The sequence below is a fragment of the Dipodomys merriami genome, unplaced genomic scaffold, assembly GCF_024711535.1.
Source record: "Dipodomys merriami isolate MVZ:Mamm:240054 unplaced genomic scaffold, mDipMer1.0.p SCAF_19, whole genome shotgun sequence".
Classification (NCBI taxonomy): domain Eukaryota; kingdom Metazoa; phylum Chordata; class Mammalia; order Rodentia; family Heteromyidae; genus Dipodomys; species Dipodomys merriami.
The window spans coordinates 4,882,068-4,907,479 of record NW_027203270.1 but is presented as its reverse complement, the minus strand read 5'-3'; the positions used below and the strand labels follow the sequence as shown (position 1 = coordinate 4,907,479).

General features: G+C 37.1%; 1 protein-coding gene across 2 annotated transcripts in view; it reads right to left on the bottom strand.

Annotated features, from left to right (window-relative positions):
• Positions 1 to 25,412, bottom strand: part of Cltc (clathrin heavy chain) — a 72,822-nt gene that overhangs the window by 19,268 nt on the left and 28,142 nt on the right. For both annotated transcript variants that reach the window (XM_070027052.1, XM_070027053.1), the window contains exons 3-16: positions 23,975 to 24,243; positions 22,904 to 23,065; positions 22,647 to 22,760; positions 21,883 to 22,056; positions 18,980 to 19,177; positions 17,643 to 17,843; positions 14,651 to 14,803; positions 14,131 to 14,253; positions 12,155 to 12,292; positions 11,782 to 11,946; positions 11,476 to 11,656; positions 10,197 to 10,360; positions 4,180 to 4,305; positions 3,085 to 3,227 (exon numbers count right to left, since the gene is read on the bottom strand). In XM_070027052.1, coding sequence (XP_069883153.1) covers positions 3,085 to 3,227; positions 4,180 to 4,305; positions 10,197 to 10,360; positions 11,476 to 11,656; positions 11,782 to 11,946; positions 12,155 to 12,292; positions 14,131 to 14,253; positions 14,651 to 14,803; positions 17,643 to 17,843; positions 18,980 to 19,177; positions 21,883 to 22,056; positions 22,647 to 22,760; positions 22,904 to 23,065; positions 23,975 to 24,243 — 2,311 coding nt within the window. The remainder of the gene's footprint in view (positions 1 to 3,084; positions 3,228 to 4,179; positions 4,306 to 10,196; positions 10,361 to 11,475; positions 11,657 to 11,781; positions 11,947 to 12,154; positions 12,293 to 14,130; positions 14,254 to 14,650; positions 14,804 to 17,642; positions 17,844 to 18,979; positions 19,178 to 21,882; positions 22,057 to 22,646; positions 22,761 to 22,903; positions 23,066 to 23,974; positions 24,244 to 25,412) is intronic.

Genomic DNA, 25,412 nt, shown 5'->3' with positions numbered 1-25,412 from the left:
ATACATTCTTTTTCTTTTGGCAATACTGGGGTGTAACTCAGGGCCTCATGTTTGTTAGGTAGGTTGTTCTACCTCTGAGCCTCATCTCCAGTCATTATTTTTAACTTGAAGCAATCCTATTACCAACAGGGAAATTCGAATAAATCCTTGAATTGTATACAATTTCACAGTATCAAAATGAACATTGATTTTTACTTTTCCAATGTATCTATCTGCTTATATCTGGATATGAAACCATAGAAACCATAGATTCCTAATTATGCTAAACAAAATTACCTAGACCTTACAGGAAAAAAAAACTTGGGAGAAATACAGGCAAGATAATTTGAGGATCCTTTCTTTTTTAATAAATGTTTTTTAAATAGGGTTTTGCTATGAAGGCCAGGCTGACCGCTAACTTGAAATCTTTGCCTCTGCCTCCTGAGACTGAAGTTACAGATTGTGCCACCATGGCCAGCATCCTTTAAATCAGTTAATATACAATATTGCCTGTAGCCAAAAGAATATGCCCTAACTAGATACTGGGAATAAAGTCTAGAAGCTTTGTGTTTAAATAGATTCTTTTTTTAAAAAATTTTTTTGTCGGTCGTGGGGCTTGAACTCTGGGCCTGAGCTATCCCTTAGCAATTCAGCTCAAGGCTAGTGCTCTACCACTTGAGCTACAACGCTACTTCCAGTTTTCTGGTGGTTTATTGGAGATAAGAGTCTCACGGATCCTATCTTTAGAAAGTGCATTTCTTCACAGAGCTGTGTCATACCATCCTTTGGCCCTCTGCTGGAAAAGTAGAATCAAGTCTCATTAATGCCTTTTTAATTGTATCCTCTAGTATTATGTACATAGGACAGTACTGTATCATCCCTCTGTGAATATAAATACCTTGTACCTGCTTTATGATACGTAGTAGTGACTGTGCTTTATCAGAGCTGTTTTTAATGATGTTACTCAAGAATGTTTTCTTTCCAGATGATGATTGAGAAGTTAATAAAAAAAAAAAAAATGGGGGCTGGGAAGGTGGCTAGTGGTAGAGCACTTGCCTTGCATGCTCGAGGCCCTGGGTTCGATTCCTCAGCACCACATAAGAAAAAAGCCAGAAGTGGCGCTGTGGCTCAAGTGGTAGAGTGCTAGCCTTGAGCTGAAGAGCTGAGGGACAGCGCCCAGGCCCAGAGTTCAGGCCCCACGACTGGACCCAAAAAAAAAAAAATGGTGCCAGGTACCACAACAGTAACAGAAGTTCACATTTTTCTGGGGTTTTGTTTTTTATCTTTTTTTTTCCTTTTTATTAATGGATGTGCTGGATGTCTAATTTTGTTCAGATGACTGCAGAACCTGGAAAAGCTGTTGCTGCTATTGGTGCATAACATACTGCTATTATTGGTCTCTCTCTCTCTCTCTCTCTCTCTCTCTCTCTCTCTCTCTCTATATATATATATATATATATATATAATTTGAATTTTTGTAAACTTTAGCTGTGCTGTCAACTTTGGAAAAAGTATCCCAGTTTACCATGTTGAGTTGGCATTGTACAAAAATTAATAGCCATATTGGTCTAGAAATATTAAACAATTTTTTTTCTTTTTGTACAGGGGTAAACGCACTGTATTAAATATGTAAGGTCTTATCTACGTGGGTTTGATTACAGAAACTAATAAAGTATTCCCTTAAAAAAAAAAAAAAAAGAGTCTCACAGACTTTCCTGCCTGGGCTGGCTTTGAACCATGATCCTAAGATCTCAGCCTCCTGAGTAGCTAGGATTACAGGTATGAGCTACCGGCGCCCAGTCTGTTTAAATAGTTTGAGTTGTCATGTTCATTCCTAGAAAGGTCAGGGCTTCACTAGTTTACATTTCAATGGTACTGATGACCATGACTCTTATTTATGATTTAAACATTATATGGTATCATTCAATTACTTTGGCTATCAAATTCATGAAGCTAGTAACAAATCCATGAGGATAAAGATACAACACATTTTTAATAAAAGAGGCATAAATCTCTCAAAAATATAAGCACCATAAACAATGTACTCTGTTAAGTGAAAGAATAAAAATTATCTAAACAGAGTTGGGAATATGGCTTAGTGGTAGAGTGCTTGCCTAGCATGCATGCAGCCGTGGGTTTGATTCCTCAGTACCACATAAACAGAAAAGGCCAGAAGTGGCACTGTAGCTCAAGTGGTATGGCGCTACATTGAGCACAGAATGGCTCAGGAATAGAGCCCAGGCTAGTAGGTCACTACCCTATCTCAGATTAAAATGATAATCCCACAGGTTTTGTTGATATCCTCTCATAGAGCTTTAGTAAACTTCTCACTATTATATGTCAACTCCATTGACTATTTTGAGCACTCTCTAAACACCAATTTCTCAAACTGTTTTAGCTAAAAACTTTTTAGAAGCACTTATACTGTATTCTACTCTAACAGAAATGCACAATTTATATTACTATATTAAGCTACATTATTAATGAGTAAGTTCAACTCAAAGTGCCACAGGAAACTCTTTGCTCAATTATACTTGAAAGAAACATCATCAATTTAGAATGATTTATTACATATACTGCTATTATACAAAATAACTAAAGAGAGGGCTGGGAATGTGGCTCAGTAATAGAGTGCTTGCCTAGAATGCATGAAGCCCCGGGTTGGATTCCTCAGTACCACATAAGCAGAAAAAAGCCTAAAGTGGCGCTGTGTGAAAGTCGGTAGAGCACTAGCCTTGAACCAAAGCTCACAGACAGTACCCAGGCAGAGTTCAAGCCCTATGATAGGCCAAAAAACAACAACAAAAAAAACACTAAAGAAGATTTCTGCCTATTTGAGTCAAAGGACATGAAAAATCAAATCACATAGTAGGCAATTATAAACATGCAAAAGAAATGATCAACAAAATGTAGATATAGCTCACTGGTAGAATATTGCTTGGCCTATGTGAGACCATGAATTTGAACCACAGGATTAAAGAAGGAAGCCCAGAGTCAGACAATTGAACAGATTTTGTTTTCAAATCTATCAGTTTATCTTCCATGTATTACTGAGTTGCTCTGAGAAACCAAACCAGATTTATGAAGGTAACAATAGTACTATACCTGTTTCTTTTTTCAACTTCAGCTACAAGCTCATCTGTAGAGAACTGACCTCTCACAACAAGAATTAAGTTCTTAATGACATCTTCAGAGCAGTCAACATCAAGTAATCCTCCAATAACCACTGGAAGTCGACTTGGATTTACCTGTGGTTAAACAAAAAAGAGCGCCATTATGTTAACAAAGTAAAACATTTAAAACTCATCCCTGTCTTTTAATTTTTAAATCAGTAATGAACAGTTTAAAAATTATAGCTAGACAATGGAATTTAGCAGAAGTCCAGCTAAAAAAAATTTCATGGTCTAATAAGCACTTTTATCATAGTCTCTGTAAACCTGGTTAATTGGTTACCTAAGGATAGCTCCAAATACACAAAGAAGGTAACTTCAAAGAACGATTAAAGAACACTGTCTAATAAAAAGAAAATCTTGATCATGAAGGTTAGAATACGTTTGTAACTTTAAGTATCACACTATCTCACAATACTGTGAAATTTGTGAAATTTATGTAATCGCTGAATCATAATAAAAAATTATTTAAAAAATCTTGAACTAGGGGCCGGGAAGGTGGCTCAGTGGTAGAGTGCTTGCCTTGCATGCATGAGGCCCTGGGTTCGATTCCTCAGAACCACATAAGCAGAACGAAAAAAGCCGGAAGTGGTGCTGTGGCTCAAGTGGTAGAGTGCTAGCCTTGAGCTGAAGAGCTGAGGGACAGCGCCCAGGCCCAGAGTTCAGGCCCCACAACTGGAACCCCCCCCCCAAAAAAAATCTTGAACTACAGAAAAAGTATCTGCTTCTAGAGTTAGAAAACAAACTTTCTAATTCTATATTTTAAATACTTTAAAAACTTAATTTTGGAGAAAGTGAAACTCCAAGGCCTGTGGCCCTAGCCCATTTGACTTGCTCAACTGTGGCAGTTCTGTTCTTATATTTTATATACTTAGCATATGTAAAATTTAAACATGAAAAGAAATGTTGAAAGGTACTCTAGGAGACTACTCTTATTAAGCACAAGTAACAAAAGGATAACAATTTTCAGAATTATGAAAACTGAAACCTATTATAAAATATTCCTTTAGATTATATAGCTATTACTTACCTTCTGCACATATATTTCTATATACTTTTGAAGATTATTTCTATATAAATATAGCACCAAATCATGGACAAAGTCAAATCGATCACAGACAATGATAAGTGGCAACTGATCTGTTAGTTTCGCTTCCTGAAAAAAGAACAAAGTTAAGTCTGAATTTTCTTCTGCTATCAGTTATCAACTCCACGTAAAATGAGGATATATTCTATGCCAATGGGAGACACTCAGGTAAACTTGTCTCTTCTGTTAAATATTCCTAAAACAGAATGAGCCCATCCCAATTTTAGTATATTTTACTAAGTAATATTTATATTTACCCAGCAAAACATTAGGTTCTTCCCACACATACCCTTCACTAAAAAAATCAACAAATAACCATTTGAGAGCTACCAGTGACTCTTAGATTATGAAACTATCACATGGGAACTTTTATTTATAGTTAACAATTCAACTGTGTTTGACAGCTGATTTAGAAACTACAGCTATATTGTCCAAAACATACTGTATGAATGGGTCATATTTGTTCCAAATGATTTATTTATCCCTCCCCTATCCCAAGCTATTTAGCCAGCCTCTAACACTCTATTCATAATAAAGCCTACACAAAGAGCAGCATGATGTTAATGGCCATAAATTAAGCATAACATATGTTTCTATTAATAAAAAAAGGCAAAAATTAAAAAGCATTTAAAGAAACATCTTTAAATTGCCAATTGCTTTTATCAGTACAAATACCAAACTACGATCCTACTTATAGACTGACACAAAAGATGTTATAGACAGGTAGTTAAGACCTGTACTGGGCATTTACCTGATACATGTCCTGTTACATTCCACAGACATAAGGTACAGCACAAAAAACAACAGTTTCCATCAGGAATTCATTTATACACAGTGAAACATTCTTCAATAAATGATTCCTCAAAGACATTCTACTAAAGTAGAACTAAACAGGATAACTTTCCCCAATGGTAGCCAATAAAAATCCTGTATGTAAGGTAAATGTAATGGCTCCCAAGTCTAAGTTCTTAGGCTCCAATCACCCTATTATAAATCATATGAAAATTATTCTTATGAAAGGTTCAGAGAACATCAAGAAAATTTTGTAATCTACTCAAAATGAAAAACAATGGCTATAAATCTGAAATGCAAGTCCAGTTATAGATTTTCTACTTTAAGGAAAAGTGCAAAGCAAGTACTTGTTTTTTAAAAACCATGGGAAATGGGGGTTGGGAAGGTAGCTCAGTGGTAGAGTGCTTGCCTTGCATGCATGAGGCTTTCGTTTGATTCCTCAGCACCACATAAGCAGAAAAAGCCAGAAGTGGTGCTGTGGCTCAAGTGGTAGAGTGCTAGCCTTGAGCTGAAGAGCTGAGGGACAGCGCCCAGGCCGAGTTCAGGCCCCACAACTGACCAAAAAAAAAAAAAAACACCACCACCACCACCACCACCACCACCAACAACAACAAAAACATGAAAATTCTGAAACTAGGAGTTGCCACAATCATTTCTATAAAAATTTTTATAAAGGGCTGGGAAGGTGGCTCAGTGGTAGAGCGCTTGCCTTGCGCATGCCTGAGGCCCTGGATTTGATTCCTCAGCACCACATAAGCAAAAAGAAAAAAGCCGGAAGTGGTGCTGTGGCTCAAGTGGTAGAGCACTAGCCTTGAGCTGAAGAGCTAAGGAATAGCGCCCAGGCCCAGAGTTCAGGCCCCACGACCGGACCCCCCCCCAAAAAAAATTATAGAAAACTTGTATAAAAATTTTATCTAAGCCTGGCACCAGTGGCTCATGCCTGTAATCATAGCTACTCAGGAGGCTGAGATATGATTGTGGTTCAAAGCCAGGCCAGCAGGAAAAGTGTGAGACTTATCTCCAATAAACCACTCAGAAAACCAGAAGTGAACACCCAGGCCCAGAGTTCAAGCACCACAACCAAGAAAAAAAAAAATCCTCAAAAATTTTATCTACCCATACAAAAATTTAAATCACATTTTTCCTTCTAAATGAACATAAAAAATGTAGTGGGCCAAGCTAGGCATCAGTGGCTCATGCCTGTAATCCAAGCTACTCAGGAGGCTGAAATCTGAGGATCGAAACTCAAAGCCAGCCCAGGAAAATCCATGAGATTTATCTCCAATAAGCCACCAGAACACAGGAAATGGTGCTGTGGCTCAAGTCGTAGAGCACTTGCCTTGAGTTGAAGAGCTGAGGGACAGTGCTCAGGCCCAAAGTTCAAGACCCATGACCAAGGGAAAAAAAAAAAGTAGTGGACCAACACACAAGTCTTCTATCATACCCTGTTTAATATTAATATAAAATATTATATATATATATATTATCACTAGGTGGAAAAGTAATCTAAATGACTTTGCTCTTCTATTCTCTTTACATGAGTGTTTAAGACTTCCATGGCAAAAACAAGTAGAGGCATTCAAAAAGAATAGACTGAAAATGTGGATGAGCAATACAGTATTTTCCTGATTCCTAAATCTGCACTAGAGTTTACACATGGAAATAATGTCATAAATATTTTAAACTATCCAGTAACAAGTCAACATTTTCAATATCAAAACTGGAATTATTTAAATATATCCAGAGGTTTTCAAAACATGAATCTGATCAATTACCAAAATATTTGCTAAGTACCTATGTATTCTAAGTTAGCAGAATTACAAGAGAATTACATCCCGTTAGGCAGAAACAATGTTTCACAGTGGTGGATGTTATAATGACACAACAGGGTAAGAGTTAAGAGTAGAATATGGTTAGGTTCTATTTTAGATAGGCAGCCAGGGAGCAAGACAACAAGGCCTGAGAGAAAAAATAGTTTGGAGCATAAGCACAAGCCTAGGGCAGGAAATGGCTATAGCTAGAGCTAGGGCAAGTTCCAGGAACAGCAAGGACATTGGTATGGTAAGGCAATTCCAGGAGACAAAGAATGGTAGGAAATACAATCAAGGTAGTAAAGAAGCACATCACCGGTCTAAAAAAAGTTCTACGTTGTTTAGGGAGAGCTACAGATAAATAAATTTAGTGTCTAATAATATTAAGAGCAGTTTCACTCTTCTTATTTTGTGTGTGTATATGGTTTTCTGTTTTGTTTGTTTTGTTTTGGCCAGTCCTGGGGCTTGAACTCAGGCCTGACCACTGTCCCTGAGCTTCCTTTGCTCAAGGCTAGCACTCTTGCCATTTGAGCTATAGTGCCACTTCTGGCTTTCTCTGTTTCTGTGGTACTGAGGACTCAAACCCAGGACTTCATGAATGCTAGGTAAGTACTCTCCCACTAAGCCACATTCCCAGCCCCTTATAGTATATTTTAATCCTTGTCTCTTTTTTCCTTTCAGGACAGTGCTGGACAGTGCTGGTGATAAAACCTGGGTCTGCTATGGAAGTACTCTACCACCAAACCAGGTCCCCAGTCTTCATAGGGTATTTTTTTTTTTTGGGTCCGGTCGTGGGGCCTGAACTCTGGGCCTAGGCGCTGTCCCTCAGCTCTTCAGCTCAAGGCTAGCGCTCTACCACTTGAGCCACAGAGCCACTTCCAGCTTTTTTCTTATGTGGTGCTGAGGAATTGAACTCAGGGCCTCGAGCATGCAAGGCAAGTGCTCTACCACTGAGCCACTTCCCAGCCCCCTTCATAGGGTATTTTAAAGGAGAGATTATACAACATTCCTTGTGGCTATTATAAAAATAGCACCCAATATTCATAATTACATTCAGAAGTAATTTTCTTATAATAGTATTTACATATAATATCAGTTAATAATCAAAAGTATCTCCTAAATTAAGTTTAAATAATAGTGATGAGAAGCAATATAGATACATATATAGGTCAGTTTAAAAAAAGTTGAGAAATGATCTAATATGGAAGCCCTGCCTCAAGTTCCAGCTTTTTGTTGTAACTGGAGATGAGAATCTTTGTCTTCCAACGTTGGCTTCAAACCTTGTCCTCAGCCTCCTGAGTTGCTAGTATTACAATCAGGAACCATCAGTGTCTGGCAGACATAAAAAGATTTGATCTCTAAATGAAATCCTCATAAAAACCAATTAAACTGTCATGTTCTAACATCATACTGGCCAGGTTCTCCAGAATATTCATGTCAAGTATAAAGTTATACTCATTTTCAGAAAGTTTATCTTTAAAAAAAATTTTTTTTTTTTTGTTGGTTGTGGGGCTTGAATTCAGGGCCTGGGCATTGTTCCTGAGCTCTTCAGCTCAAGGCTAGAACTCTACCACTTGAGCCACAGTGCCACTTCTGGTTTTTAAGTAGTTAATTGTAAGTAAGAGTCTCATGGGGACTTTTCTGCCTGGACTGGCTTTGAACCTTGATCCTCAGATCTCAGCCTCCTGAGTGGCTAGGATTACAGGTGACAGGCAGAAAGTTTATCTTTTTAATCTAAAACGTACAACAATTTCAGCACTTTGTTAAAACATCAAGGGCTTCACCACTTATCATAAAAGCCAGAGAGTAAATTCTTCAAAAGAACACCTGCCAATTCAAATATAGTTTATCTACAAATGGTGATAGCTGAAAGGGAGGAAAGTTGGCTTTGTTTTCATTCTAACAATTTTCCAGAAGACAAAACACTTAAAAACTCTGAAATCATTACACACAGGCACACATGGTAGTGGGCAGGTGATAATCTGGGCGTTCTCTTATTTTTCTAATCTTTTATACACAACTGCAAACTTTACAAAATTTTCCAGCAATTGGCAGGTATGAGAATAAAGCTAAAGCAAAGCTAAATATAGCTCAGTGGTAGATCCCGGGCCAAGCACCTATAGGGTCCTGGGTTTGATCTACAGCAGCACAAGAAAAAAAGCTGTATTAAACAAATTAACTGCCATTAGGCATCCTCTGAATAGTTTACAATCTTTAAAATGAAAATTAACCCTTCAGTCAAATATAGATAATTCTTAATTTTTATTTTTTAGAATCAGGAAGATTTCATTCTAGACATCAACCTATATCCAACAGACTACTACTTTTTTTGCATACAATAAAAGCTCCTCAGCTGGGCATCAGTGGCTCATGCTTGTAATCCTAATTACTCAGGAGGCTGAGATCTGAAGATCATGGTTCAAAGCCAGACAAAGCATGAAAGGCTGTGAGACTCTTATCTCCAATTAAACACCAAAAAGGCCGAATGCAGAGCTGTGGCTCAAGTGGTAAGAGGAGTAGCCTTCAGCAAAAAAGATCAGAACAGTGCCTGGGCCCTTTAAATTTGAGCCTTAGGACCATGGGCACCTGAATACACATACACACATCCTTCTCATAATGATATCAAGGCTCAGCTGATTTTTTGGAGGGAGAGGGGGGGATGTGCCAGTTCTAGGGCCTGAGCACTGTCCCTGAGCTTTTGTGCTCAAGGATAGTGCTCTACCATTTTAAGCCACAGTGCCAACTCTGGCTTTTTGGTAAGTTGACTGGAGATAATATTCTCACAGACTTTTCTACCCAGACTGGCTTTGAACTGTGATCCTCAGATCTCAGGCTCCTGAGTAGCTAGGATTCCAGGTGTGAGCCACCAGGACCTGGCCTAAACTGATTTTAATCTTGAAATCAAAATTAGAGCAAGATTGTGCACACCTGTAATCCCAACACTCTGGAGGCTGATACAGAAGGTTGAATTCAACACCAGCCTGGACTCTATCTTGTCTCAAAAAAAAATTAAACAGAGAGAAAAGAAAACTAAACGATTACTCTAAAAGATATTGAAAATAAAAAACACTTTAAAAATATTTTCTTCCCAAAATTAAAATGGGAAAAAAAAGGGAAATCTTCATTGAGGCTGTTTTTTTTCTTTTTAAACAGATGGTCATTCTCAAGTATTACTTAATTTCCTTCCTTATTTCAAAAGAAACCACAGAGTATTAAAAGAACCTAGCACACAACTTGAGAATGCTAAGATTTTCACATTTATGGAGGAAAAAATAGGTATTTCAAAACATGACCAAACACCCACAGAAATGCTGATCTTCAAGTCAACCTGAAAACACATAATTCAAAAACACTTACCTTGAGGAAATTCTTGACTCGCTCAGGATCATAGCAGTTGCTTTCTCTGCAGATTCTTTCCACTTCTTTGATCTGCCCAGTCTTGCAAGCTGCCTGGATATATTTAAAGTGCACATCTGGGTCCTGACTAAAGTTAACAATGGATCCCAGAAAATAAAAGAGACCTTAAAAAAACATAATGTAAATTAATCACAGGAACACTTGAGGATGACTGCAAACATGTAATTAAAAAAAGTTATACCAAATATTCCCAAATATAAATAGGTTGTCTAAAATGTTTTGTAAGAATACTAACCCAGGAATAACTAGTTCAGTAAAATGGATTTGTACTTTAATCTTACAGAACAAAGTATTCAATCTAACTTTTTTTTATAATTTAGAAGTAGGAATCAATATTGAGACTAAATATTCCATATGAGAAATTTTAAAGAAAGTAGCATAAAGCCAGTATTTTTCCATATTTAATTAACAGAAAACATTGACAAAATTTTTGAAAGAACTTAATGCAGTCCAACAAAACTTTGTACTGATATAATGTTCTTTACCTAAATGCCATTTTGGACAGTTTTTCACTTAAAGAACAGTGACTACATTTAAAATTTTAATTTTAATGACTTTAAACTTAAATGGCTATATATGGCTAAATAACTACTGTACTAAAAAGGGTAAATTAACAGTTACAAACCAATAAAACTAAGAAAACTCACAAAATCACCTGTCTCTTCTGCCTAAAGCAATAATATTATAGAGGAGAAAGGCTAAGTAGAAACCAGGCCTCAGTTAATGAACATAATACTAGCCACCCAACAGTTACTTTGTCAGTACTTTACATGTTTTAGTTATTACTTAAAAGGCTTAGTCCCTGGTGACATTTGGCAATGGTGGGACTGGCACTTGGTAAATAGAAGCCAAGATTACTAAATAATATACATAGGAAGGGCAACCAACCTTTTACAACATGTGATTTTCCAGCCCCAAATGTCTATAGTACTATAAGCCTGAAAAGACCAGCTGTTTAGTAAGTAATGAGGCAGTTAATCATGAAATATTATTCTATATAAACATTAGTATTTTCATTTTACATAATTAGAACAAAGCCATTACACATTTTTATCTTAATATTCATCTACAAAAATATCCTGTGATGACATTGTATGTCCCTAGGATCTGCTGTGTGACAGCAATGAAACTAAAATATTAAAATGTTCCATAAAGTGTTTAGAAAGAATTTCCAACAGCCCAATTGTAAGAAAACCTCTCTTAGAAAACTTCTAATTACCTTCAAAACTCTTAAAAGATTCAAAGAGTTCAATCAGAGATTGAGTTGACAGTTGTTCATGATACTTAGAAGCCACTTGAACACAGATCTGTAGATTTTGACGAATATTAGCAGATAGCATGGCTCTGAGACATTCTAAAGAGTCTTCCACTGATAAGGACCCAAAATAATTCACTAACCACTAGAGGAAAAAATAAGAAATTAAAATAATGTTGAAAGTCATGTTGGTATGAAATTATCACCAGTACCACTAACAAATTTTCAGCATACCAACTAATCACAATTAAGAGGTAAGAAACAAAATACCTCAGGATTAAGAAGGTGGGTATGAACAACTGCACGCTTTATATCATATAAATCGGTAAAATGTTCTAATGCACGCTGCAGTAGGCCAGCTTTCTCACACAGCTGAGCGATATGAGCCCGGTCATAATGTGTGAACATCTGATTTCCTAGAATTGCATCTGCAACCTATACAATGACAAAGAAGATGAGGTCATTTTAATATATGGCTTATACTAATAATTCTATATCCAAACTACATAGATTCAATAGTGAGCTGGTAAGGAAATATGGTACAAAGCTTATTTTCTTGAATAAAGAATAAACACCTCATAGCTTTGAACAATAACTTATGAAACAAGGAATAATCACACCTAAAAAACATGAAAACACATACTTGAGGTGCATGTATAAGGTTCATCTCAAGCAACCGCGTCTGTAAAGGACCTTCAGATGGGCGATTATTCTTCAGAGCATCAAGCAAGAATGCAGTGCACTGCTGGATCAGATTGTATTCCATAAAGACATCCACAATCTACAAGAATAAAAATTAAAATGCTGTTGATAAAACAAAAATGAGATACCAAATACCAGATATAAAGACTATTAAGTCCAACAAAAGACCTTTCAGTTTAATACACAGAAGGACTGGGAGGTGTAGCTCAAATAGCAGAACATTTGCCTAGTAAAGGCAAGGTGCTAAATTCAATTTCAGTAAAAATAAAACAAAGTAAAACAACTAACAAAAGATTTTAAGGTATTATATAGCAGCAGAATATAAACAATGTAAAGTTTTTAATGAACATATGAAAGTATATACACTATAAAAAGCTCTGACTCTGTTTTTACATGCCTTTCTCCCTCAGCAGTGGTAGCCTGTCTTCTGTGTTATATAATTCAAGTATATTCATTTTTTAACTGTATTATTTTTGTTTTTTCTTTTTTAGTACTGGGGATCAAACGTAATACATTGCACTTACTAGGCAAGAGCTATATCCCAGCCCTCATATATTAATTTTTAAAATACATACGCATCTTCAATATTTGTTTTAAAACTGTAATACAGCTGGGTGATAGTGGTTCTTGTCTGTAATCCTAGTTATTCAGGAGGCTGAGATCTGAGGATTATGGTTCAAAGACAGCCCAGGCAGGAAAGTCATGAGGGTCTTATCACCAATTAAGTACCAAAAAGCTCAAGGGAGAGCTGTGGCTCAAGTGGTAGTGCATTAGCCCTGAGCAAAAGAGCTCAGAGAGAATGTTCAGGTCCTGAGGCCAAGCCTCAGGACCATCACAGAAACCAAAACTAAACAAAACCAAAAACTAATACTGAATCCAGTCCCTAGTGGCTCATACCTATAATCCTACTCAGGAGGCTGAGAGGATCATGGTTTAGCCTAGGCAGACAAGTTTATTAGACTCTAATTCCAAAATAACAAGCAAAAAGCAGGGCTGTGGGCATGAAAGTCCATAAGACTCTTTTCTCGAATTAACTACCAAAAAGCTAGAAGATTTGTAGCTAAAGTGGTAGTATGTGAACCATGGGGGGGGGGGGGGGGGAAGGGGGAGGAAGGGGGAAGGAGAGAGGGGAAAGAGAGAGAGAGAGAGAGAGGGAGAAAGGGGGGGGAGGGCTCAGGGAAAGCACCCAGGCCCTAAATTCAAGCTCCAGGACACACACACACACACACACACACACACACACACACACACACACACACACACACACACACACACACACACACACACACACACACACGCACACGCACGCACGCACACGCTCGCGCTCGCTCTCGCGCTCTCTCTCTCTCTCTCTCTCTCTCTCTCTCTCTCTCTCTCTCTCTCTCTCTCTCTCTCTCTCTCTCTCGGATGAAGGTGTGGCTCAAGTGGAAGAGTATCATATCAGCCTAATAAATGCAAAGCCGTAAGTTCCAATCCTAATACCATATTGGTTATTCTGCATAGAAAACTAGATAAGAAGCCAGTGCAGTAGCTCATGCCTATAATCCTAGCTACTCAGGAGGCTGAGATCTGAGAATCATGGTTCAAAGCCAACATGGGCAAGAAAATCTGTGAAACTCTTATCTCCAATTATCCACCAGAAAATGGGAAGGGCACTGTGGCTCAAAGTGGTAGAGTGCTAGCACTGAGCAAAAGAGAGCTCAGGGCTGATTTCAATTCAAGCCAACCATGGGGAAGGGGAAAAGGAAGGGCAGAAAGTAAAGTAGGTAAGAAAAAAACTTGTTTTCCTAAAAAAATAAGTATACAGACAGACATACACTTAATTTCTAAGCTCCAATTCTCTACAATACTGTTTGAAGTCAGATTTCCCCTACTCTCCATTTTCATGAATTACAGAATACATTTTAATGTTCTTACCTGTGTAATATCAGCAAGAGGCTCTTCATCCTGAACTAGTATTTGAGCAAACTGCTGTCCCTGATCTGGACTGATGCGCATTACATTTCTCAGCAGAAAAATCCAGTCTGGAGTATATCCAACCTAAAAGTGGAAAAAGATTTAAACCTTGTCAAAAAGCTTTGCTTTTATAGCATTTAAAGGTCTTTTCTACATTACTTCAGAAATACTGGGGAAAGCACAGCTTTCTTTACAATTTAAGATCCTTAATTAGAGCTTCGAGATGACATTACTTAACAAAGATCTATTACGTTTCTTAACTTAGTCAATGACCACTCCAAAAATGCATATTTTTATGCAGGAACAGTTGTCTCCATTCTTAAAAAATGAAATATGACTTCTACATTTGACAGCTAACAGAGGATTGTTAAGACTTTTTCAAGTAAATAAGAAAAAAAATTTTAATTCACTATTAAAAACAGAAAATACTCTCAATAGTTTTAAATAAATTTACGTTAAAAATCAATTTCATTGAACTCACTTTTTTAGCATATAAAACAATCTTCTGGACTTGACCTGTTTCTGCAAAGCACTGAATGACTTTACTTGGGACATTAGCCCTGAGGTACACACTAAGTGCTAATGTTGGGTCCACGGATTTTACAAGATCACCCAGTTCTTCAGAACATTCCAGCTGTGCAAAGGAAGAAGAGATTGGTTAGTGATCCACAAACTGCTTCATAAATGAGCAGTTCTTACTATTTCCCCTAGAATAACAAAGGATGTACATAAAATATACACTTTTCCAAAACATACCCTACATATTCAGGAATTGTGGTTACTACTAACCACAATTAATATTGTATTCACAGCAATGTCTTAGTAAAACTCTTTCCTACTAAAACAAAGATGGGAAGTCCAGACTTCATGCTTTTGGATATTAGAAACTACCTTGTCAGGAATACAACTACTTTGTTTACAGTAGAATCTCATACTTTTGTCTTCTAAAAGAATTCATGTATACCCAGGTGTTCCCAGATTTTCAAAAAAAACCCCAAGTGCTTTTTCCATTATATTGCTAGGCCCTGACCTCAGGGCCTCCTACAATCTAGGTAATTCTATATTACTGAACTACACCTATAAAAGGCCAGTAATGAAAATTGTAATGCAATGTTGTCAAATGAAAATATCATATTGTTGGCTGTGGTGGCACACTTCTATAAATCCAACACTTGAGAGACTAAGGTAGGAAAATAACAAGTTTTCCAGCACCCAGGATTACAGAAAAACTTTGTTTCAAATAAAAAAGGAGAGAGGGAAGAAGGAATGAGGGAGTTGATGAAGCATACCCTAAAGAATTTACAGAAATTACAGTTAAATTACAAGTTGTTCTATAGTAAACAAGCACTATTCATACTATTCAATCTGCCTTAGTCAGCTTCCCAATTTAGAAATCAGCTATCTAAAATTTTTGCTTTAGATGCTAGTCTGTACATCTTAATTGAACTTGTACTAACAAAGAACTGACCAATGTCTCTTTTCTACAAATAAGCCCCATTTTGACTGTCATCACAAAAAATGCTAAGTGATAACCAAGAAGCTGTCAACGGTGAACTCAGTTTTCTTGGTTATTCCCATCCTCCCTATCTTAAACAATTAGAACAGACCTCAAATACTCGCTAGTGTGGCTTAGTAACTTATTCTTCAGCAAAGACCTTTCAAGCATCTCAATTCTGAAATCTACCCTCCAATTCCCTATACAATGCCAGAAGCTGGGTCAAGAAAAACAAGGACTTAGAATTAGTAGTATACAAATACTAACAACATTCACTAATGCTTAAGGATCTAACAACATTGTTATTCACTACCAAGAATGTTCTTAACAATGAAGACAGAGCAATTCAATACCACAACTTCATGCAAAAAGGCTATTTGTATAGTTGTAAACAGCTTCTATTACTTTTCAGTCACTGTATTACATAAAAAAATACAACCACTCAATGGGGGTCAGTGGCTCACACCTATATATCATTGCTACTCAGGAGGCTGAGATCTGAGGATCAGAGATGGAAGCCAGCCTGGGCAGTAAAGTCCATGATGAGACTCTTCTCTCCAATTAAGAAGAAGAAGAAGAAAAAAAAAAGCCACTAGTGGAACTGTGATTCAAGTGGTAGGTGTTAGCCTTGAGCAAAAAAGTTCAGACACTGCCTAGGCCCTTAGCTCAAGCCCCAGGCCCTGCACAAAACAAACACCCACAAGACTATAAAGAGAAATTACGTTGTTAGTGAACTGAAAAGGCATAAAGAAATTGTACAGTAACAAAAGCTAGGTTTTCATATTACATCAATAATTATCCTGTGGAAACACTTTCAAAAGGTTATTTCACTACTAGACTAATTTGTGGCGGGGGGGGGGGGGGGAGGAGGGAGAGGGAGGGAGCATGTTGAACTTAAGGCCTTGGTGCCATCCCTGAGCTGCTTCTGCTTAAGGCTAGGGCTCTACCACTTGAGTCACAACTCCACTTTGGTCTTTTTTTGAGCGACAGCTCTATTTCTGGCTTTTCTGGGTAATTTAGTGGAGTTAAGAGTCTACCAGAAATACTTGCCTGGGCTGGCTTCAAATCACTATCCTACCTTGTCTCCTGAGTAGCTAGGATTATAGGCATGAGCTCCTGGTGAACCCAGAGCCCTGCAGTTTGCTGTCTTTTCAAAGGTATGTTTTCTTTGGTGGTGGTGATACTGAGGGTTGGCTAAACACAGGACCATTTAAGCTATGCCCCCCAGCTTTTTGTCGTCCTTACTTTTCAAATAGGGTCTTGCATGTATGCATGGGCCAACCTGACTAGTATGGAGCTATTCATGCTTCCAACATAGATAAGATGAAAGACAGGCATCATTGTGTCCAGCTACTAACTGAGGCATGGTTTATGCCCAGGCTGGCCTCAAGACAGAATCTTCCTAATCTCTGCTTCTTGAGTGGCTAGGATCACAAGTATGAACCACTGGTGACTGGCAACATGACTTAACATTATGTATTTTCATTGAATACACAAATACATTACCTGGCAGCAAATACAAGTTTTATGACACTTTGGAAGTTCTAAATGGAAAGATGTTGTTTGTACGTGGTAATGACAGTGCCTACCAAGTGTGGCATCTAAGAGGTAAGATTATAACCCTATGTCCAGATAAACGTCATATATTCTGACAAATATGACTATATAACGAAGTAAATATCCTACACAAAGGTTTTCCTAAAGCCAAAGGGTAAGAACTCACTTCCAGGATTAACTATCAAGCAAGAATCTTGGGTCCATTTAAAAATCTAAACAAAAAAAAGTTATTTCAGCTCAATATGTATAAAAATAAGCATTTTACTAAGTAAGTCATGCATTTTACAAAATGTATGATCTTGTTTTACTTCTATAAGCAATAAATAACACATGGACACATTTCAGTATAATCTAAACAACTTTAACTTGATAACATGATATTTAATCAAAGCAAAATCAATCAATTTACAAATTAACATACCTTATCTTCCTTTAACCATTTCTCCAAAAGCTGTTTCCGTCCTTGTTGAAGTACAGGCCTACATAGCTCTAAGGATTCATATTTGTTTAGCTGGCCCTGGTCTAAAAGGATTCCAAAGTACTGAAGTAGAGGAGAAGTTTGACCTGGCTGAGCTGGAACACTCTGGAACCGACGGATAGTGTCTGGAGTACGAAGAATTCCCTTTAAGAAGGAAAAATGTTAGACTCTTTAAAGTAATCAAAACATCAAACTAGGGCTTAATGCAATCTTTTTTTAAAATTTCTTTTTTTTTCTTTTTTCTTTTTGTCAGTCATAGGGCTTGAACTCTGGGCATGGGCACTGTCCCTCAGCTCTTCAGCTCAAGGCTAGTGCTCTATCACTTGAGCTACAGCGCCACTTCCTCTTTTTAAAAAAATAAATAAATATTTTTATTGTAAAGATACTATACAGTTACATGAACAAGGTAATAAGTCCATTTCCTATCGAGCATTTAGGGCAATCTTTATTAAAGGCTTAGTTGATCTACGGACTCCTATATTAAAATCTGTGTTTTAGTGATGTAAAATTATTCAGAATCAGAAACATTTAACTTAATTGTACTATTAATGTGCAAAAAAATTAGTGTAGTTATAGAATAGTTATAGCTAGTTATTAAACCAAATTCTCACCAAACTAAGTACCTACTTCGTAGTCAATTTTGGCCAGGAATGTTAGAACTTAATCCAACACAAATCAATATAAAGGTCAATAGACATAAATTCAGCCCAGTTACTAATAGTGCTATATATCTATCACAAATTGTCAATCAGAATTCAAATAAGTACCTATATTCAAACAATAATAAAACAAATTAAATTTTTTTTTTTGGTCATGGGGCTCCAACTCTGGGCCTGGGTGCTGTCCCTGAGCTCTTCAGCTCAAGGCTAGTAGTGCTCTATCACTGGAGCCACAGCACTTCCAGTTTTCTGGTGGTTTATTGGAGATAAGAGTTTCACAGTTTTACCTGCCTGGGCTGGCTTTGAACCTTGATTCTCGATCTCAGCCTCCTGAGTAGCTAGGATTACAGGCGTGAGCCACTGGCACCCCGCTCAAAGTAAACATTTCGCCTCATCTATTGATACAGATATATCTTGCTAGCCTATTGTTTAAACATTCTGAGTTTTGAAATATATAAATTTAGAGGCATAGATAAGTAATTGTCATATATTCAACTATAGGAAAATGTAACCTGAAAGTAACTGGTTTCTCTGTGCAATTTAAAACTGGTTCTTCTTCTACGAGTACTAGAAATAAACTACTAAATCTAATTGTGGCAACTTCAATTTACAACTATTTACCTTTGGTGCATTAGCAGCCACCTTTGCAGCCTCTGAGTAATTTCCTTGGGCAAAAAGAGCATTAAATTTCCTGGCAAAGAGTTCTTCAGCACCAGCTAGGTTGTTACGTACAGCCATTCTCAGAGCCAAATCAGGATTCTGCAGTACATTGGTGATGTAAGGAATTATGTTTTCTTCTTCCACACAAACAGACAGAACCTGAAAGTTAATGATTGAAGAATAGCTGGATTATGTTCTTTTGGATATAAATATCAAATCTGTTTAAAACAGGCTATTACTGAGTGACAACAGGTATTCAAACAGAATTTTTAAAAAACTACTTTCTTGCTAAAATAATTAAATTCTAAAAAGATTTTTTGGGGGGCGGGGGTCAGTTGTGGGGCCTGAACTCTGGGCCTGGGCACTGTCCCTCAGCACTTCAGCTCAAGGATAGTGCTCTACCACTTGAGCCACAGAGCCACTTCCAGCTTTTTCTGCTTATGTGGTGCTGAGGAATCAAACCCAGGGCCTCAGGTATACAAGGCAAGTAACTCTACTACTGAGCCACCTTCCCAGCCTCTAAAAAGATTTTTTAAATGTCAGAGACAACTAAGATTTAAAAACAAGTGTCATGGGGTGTGAAATCATTTCTAGTCATATTGTCCAGACTAACTGCTTTATCATCCAAGAAAGACACAACTAAATAAATGAAAGCTACTTAATCTTTTAAACTTTGTGTCTAACACTAGTTCTAGAAATACAACTACACAAAGATAAAGCATCTTTGTAATGAAGAATAGTCACTGAGAGAACTAGCAAGTTTAATCTAGTATTACAAGTGCTATGAGAAGGGACACCTAAGTCTGAGGGACATAAAGCAGAAAACGCATAACCAGGTCTGGAGTAAGGTAAGGAATGAAGAGCAAGAGAAAGATTCCCTTTACCCAGAGAAACAGTCTCTTCATATAGATTCTATTTTTCTAAAACAAATAAGAGTGGGGGAGGGGAGGGGCCAGGGGAATAACCAGTTTTCTTTGCTTACTATCTGAGAAAAACATTAATTTGAAAGAAAACTAGGTAAATGGCAAGACCATTAACAGCGCTAAGCATTAAAAATAAAAATTTTTAGATAGTTTTCAGAAAAAAAAAACTTTTTGGCAGAATTTAATTCCATTAAAATACTAGAAAAACACACAAAAAAGAACCACTTGCCAGATGATATGAAGATAGTATCAAATGTGACACATTCAGAACAATAATTTTTCCTATCCTACTCGTTATCTTTCCAGGAATACACAAGTACAGTAAGTTATTACCTTCTAACATTAAGTATTTAGTAATTTAGGGAAGGATCAGGTATAAATTTTATTTCTGTAGTTTATCTTCACCTTGGAGATAACTCCTATAAGAATGATAGTCTGGGGGTTGGGGGGCTGGGAAGGTGGCTCAGTGGTAGAACGCTTGCCTTGCATGCATGAGGCCCGGAGTTCGATTCCTCAGCACCACATAAGCAGGAAAAAAAAAAAAAGTGGCACTGTGGCTCAAGTGGTAGAGCACTAGCCTTGAGGTGAAGAGCTGAGGGACAGCACCCAGGACCAGAGACCAGACCCAGAAGAAAAAAAGAATGATAGTCTGTCAAATAAGACTCTAATAGGTTTCTTTCCACAGAGTTACTTTTGAAAATAAAGAAATATTCGATGGCTATATGTCAAAGTTTCTAGAAAACTATATTATAAGGCTTCTATTTCTTTCACAAACATGATAATGACAATTTGACTTGCGAAGGTTAAAATGTGTTTGTGACTTTAGTAAAGTATCACAGCACCACTTCCTTCTTAAGATAAATTTTGTGTGTGTTTTAGGCATATAAAATGACAATAAAAGCCGGATGCTAGTGGGTCACGGCTATATTCCTAGTTACTCATGAGGTTAAGATCTAAGGATCGAGGTTTGAAGCCAGCCTGGGCAGAAACATTTTATCCTCTCTACTGACTAGAGAAAAGCCAGAAGAGAATTTTATCCTCTCTCCTGACTACTGAAAAGCCAGAAGTGGAAGTGGGCTCAAGTGGTAGAGCATCACCTTGATTGAAAAAGCTGAGCAAGCATGAAGCCCTGACTTCATAATGACTCAATACCTGCGCAAAAAAACATATACCAAATATATGCATATCAACAGAAAAATAGTCATTATAGTTAAGCAAATTAACACCTATCTTCCTATATGTTTAATTATTGGTCAAGAATTGATAATATTTATGTATTTAAAAAATCACAATATCGGGCTGAGAAGGTGGCTCAGTGGTAGAGCTCTTGCCTTGCATGTATGAGGCCCTGGGTTTGATTCCTCAGCACCACATAAGCAAAAGAAAAAAGCCGGAAGTGGCGCTGTGGCTCAAGTGGTAGAGCACTAGCCTTGAGCTGAAGAACTGAGGGACAGCGCCCAGGCCCAGAGTTCAGGGCCCACGACCGGACCCCCCCCCCCAAAAAAAAACCACAATATGGGCTGAGAATGTGGCTTAGTGGTAGAGTGCTTGCCTTGCATGCATGAAGCCCTGGGTTTGATTCTCTAATACCACATACACAGAAAAAACCAGAACTGGCTATGTGGCTCAAGTGGTAGAGTCCTAGCCTTGAGCAAAAGAAGCTTAGGGACAGTGCCCAGGCCCTGAGTTCAAGCCCCGGGATTGGCAATAAATAAATAAATAATATCATAATATACAATATTAACTTTACTCCTCAGGTCTGGATATGAGATCTCTTGATAAATTCTTTATGTATGCTATTTGTATCCTTAGACTTAAATCTCCTTGTTTCTTCTTTACTTAACCCACCATGTATTACTTTCTGGTATCTGAAGCTACTTTTTGAAAAAAGCTAGTGAAATGTTATTTTATTTTATTGCTTTAGTTTTAAGGCTTCCTTACCTGTCCCTTTCTGTTTACTCCAATTATTCCAGCAGTGGCTTCATGAGGTGCAGTAACGAAGATCGTTTCTCCACTGATTCTATTCATGTAGATGCAGGTACCAGTCTCAAGATCATACAGGTGGATATAACCATACTTAGTAATCAAAAATACCACATCATGCTTTTCACTGATCTGTACAAAGAAAATCAACAGTTTTGTAAAATAATGGATCTACAAACAATAAAAGTAAGGCAATTCTATTTTAGAGATGGTAAAATTTTACAACTTTGTCAAGAGACTCATGTGAAAATTAAGGTAATATTTAAAACACATTGACCTCAGTTTTACAATACATTCAAATATGGGATATACCAGCTCTTACATAAAACATTAAAAAAATGAATAAAACCTGTAAGACAAAGAGCAAAGATAATTCTGATAATCTTGGATAACCCAATTTATAGATTACATGTCAGGGTATTGTTTTCTCAGTTTCTTTAATAAAACTTAAAAACTACTTATATCAACTGTGAGTACAGCTTGAAATAACTTTTAAAAGAAAATTCTGGGGCTGGGGCTGGTGCTTGGTGTTAGAATGCTTGCCAAGCATTCCTGAAGCCCTGGGTTCCATTCCTCATTATCACATAAACAGAAAAGGCTGGAAGTGGCGCTGTGGGTCACGTGATATCATGCTAGCCTTAAGTAAAAGAAGCTCAGGGACAGTGCCCAGGCCCCAAGTTCAAAAAAAGGAAAACTTAAGTATATTTAGTTTTCTTAAATACCTGCATTGCAACAGGAAAGTCATTTTGTGCTTCTGGAGGAAAGAAAACATCCACTGCCTTCTTTGGAAATGGTTGGTTCCCTGTAGGTGGTGTGCCAACTTCAATGATATGTAACTGTTCAAAATAAAATGTATACAAACCTGATTATTAAAAAATTATAAGGGAGAAGGCCATTCTCTGAACAGCCTTTTGAAATTTGACAATTAGTAGCAGAAAGATAAAGACTCATCAAAATAATTACTAAAGCTAAAACTTACCTTCCCTCCAGCTTGACCCCGTACTGCAAAACAAAATAATGTTGATTCTTCTGCATTTCCTTCCATCTTAAACTGTGCAAAGCTAGCAGCATGTCCTTCAATGGGCTGAGACACTTTCCTATCTACAGAATATAACTGCATAGCTCCCACCACACGATTTTGCTATGAAGGAACAAACAAAATGAAGTTTAGAGATGCAATGAACCAATAACTCTCAGAGTCATCTACTAAACAACTAGAATATGATACCACTTGAGGAAGCATTTATAATTCATTGTTAGTCTCTATCAATATAGATTTGATTCATCTTAACTGAAAATCCAGCTCCTAACATCTTACGTAAGCCTCAGGTAAATGTTTAAAATATGCCTCCACTCATGGGTAGAGGGAGGAACTGGAAAAGCATGAAGGAAAAGAAGACACTGCACTAAAGGAAATGTATTCATTACCTGACTCATGTAATTGTAATCCCTCTGTACATCACCTCTACAATAACAATAAAATAAATTAGTAATAAAAATAAACTATGCCTCCTACAATCACCATTTCTTTATACTATCTTTTTGTTTGTGCATGTGTTTGTGTGCGGTTTGTGGGACTTTAACTCAAGGACTGGACTCTGTCCTTGAGTTCTTGCTCAGGGGTAGTGATCTGCCATTTGAGCCACACCTCCACTTTTGGCTTTGTTGGGCTAGCTTCAGACCTCAGCATCTTGATTAGTTAGGATTATAGCTGTGAGCCTCCAGTGCCCTGCTCTTTTCACTACCTTAGTGAAAAAGATATAGAAGTATTCATTTAGTTTATATCAGATGTTTATACCAGAATAAATTCCAAATCATTCATACTGAAAATCAATTTCTATTCAATGTGCAAGAGCTAAACAATTGATAAGAGTACTCAACATTTTGTCAGTACAAATTTTTTAAGCCAAAAACGTCTATTTTGAAAAGAAAATAATTTCGCAAAGTCAAATTTAACAGAATTGAGTATAAAAGACCTAACTTTAAAATAAACAGAATTTTAGGCAAGATAGTTTTCTGAACAATTTATCAAAAACTAGAAAAATGTTACCTGTGCAGATATGCCAGTTAAAAGTAACCACTTTTGTTTTGCATCTGTGCGATAATTGATAATCTGGCATCCTGCAAGGCTAGAATGACGATCAAACATTTTCACTGGCTGAGACTCTCCTTCCATACTCCAATGATAAACTGCATTATCCGTAACAAGAGCAACCGTATTCAATGAGATCCACTTCCAAAAGGTGACATCATCAGTCATAGTATGAGCCTTCATTTTACTTTTCATTTCAATGTTAAATATCTGAAGAGTTTTCCCAGCTAAACAGAAAATTAAAAGTTATGAATCATTAAAAAGTGTTAAGAATACAGTCATACCTAACTAGACATAGCTTTAAAATGTCTACAGTATTCTATCATAAGACTAATAGCCAACTGCAGAAGTCATACTAACAGAGCAACAGTCATTAAGGAGGTAACAGCTGAGACTAAGCAAACAATCTACATCTATGTATGTCTTAAGCAAAAATTACAGGACCTCTAATCAATACACCAACAGTGAAAATGCATGACTTCTACAGGACTCTATATTCCACTGAAAAAAGTCTAGAGAGAAGCTTTCTTAATGACAAAAACAAAGTTGTAACCTTCATAACTGTAATTAAGCAGGCCTCCTTTATACACAAAGTAATTATTTGTACACATGGAGAAAATGGCTATTTTAAAAAATGTAGTTATCATCATTTAACTATATCTCATGGAAACTGCTTTCTGAAAAAGGATGGATTTCATTTCTGCCACGTTACTGTTAAGTACATGCTACATTTAATTGGCTTAAGATACACAGGGAAGGTAGAGGTGCTAGAGGGAAGGAGAGGAGACAAAGGTAGAGGACAGTTTCAGATGCTGTTAATGTACTGGAGGTAAGAACAAAGTTCAAGCTTCATCCAGTTAAGACAGCAAGCATTTAGTAAAAGAGGATGAAATTTGCCTTGAGGGTTAAAAGTCCACTGAGTCAGATGCAAGGGCTTTTAATTGTAATTCAAAATCTATTATAGTCCAAAAATTGATTAGATTGACTTTTAAGAATGGTCAAAGCCCACAGCTATTACCAGACTGACTATTCAGTCCCTAGGAAAACTCCATTAGGAAAACTCCATTCCCGAGCCACAGAGAATCTGGCTCCTAAAGGACAATAATTTAAGAGACTGGAAGTAGGGGTAGGGTAGATGGGAAACAGACAAAGCATAACCACTTTGTACCACAACCCTCCTTACCAAATATGCAAAAACTGCTTCTATAAGACAGAGCATGTTACTCCCATCCCAAATAGTAATATAAACCACAATCAGACTTGGAAAAATTGTGAGAGTTAGAGTCCTGTTTATAAAAAGAAGCCACAGGATTTAAAACTGGCATTGAAGGAACAATATTTTATAATGACTTACTGTCCTTTGCTGCCTTCTCAAACCACCATATTATTACACTTT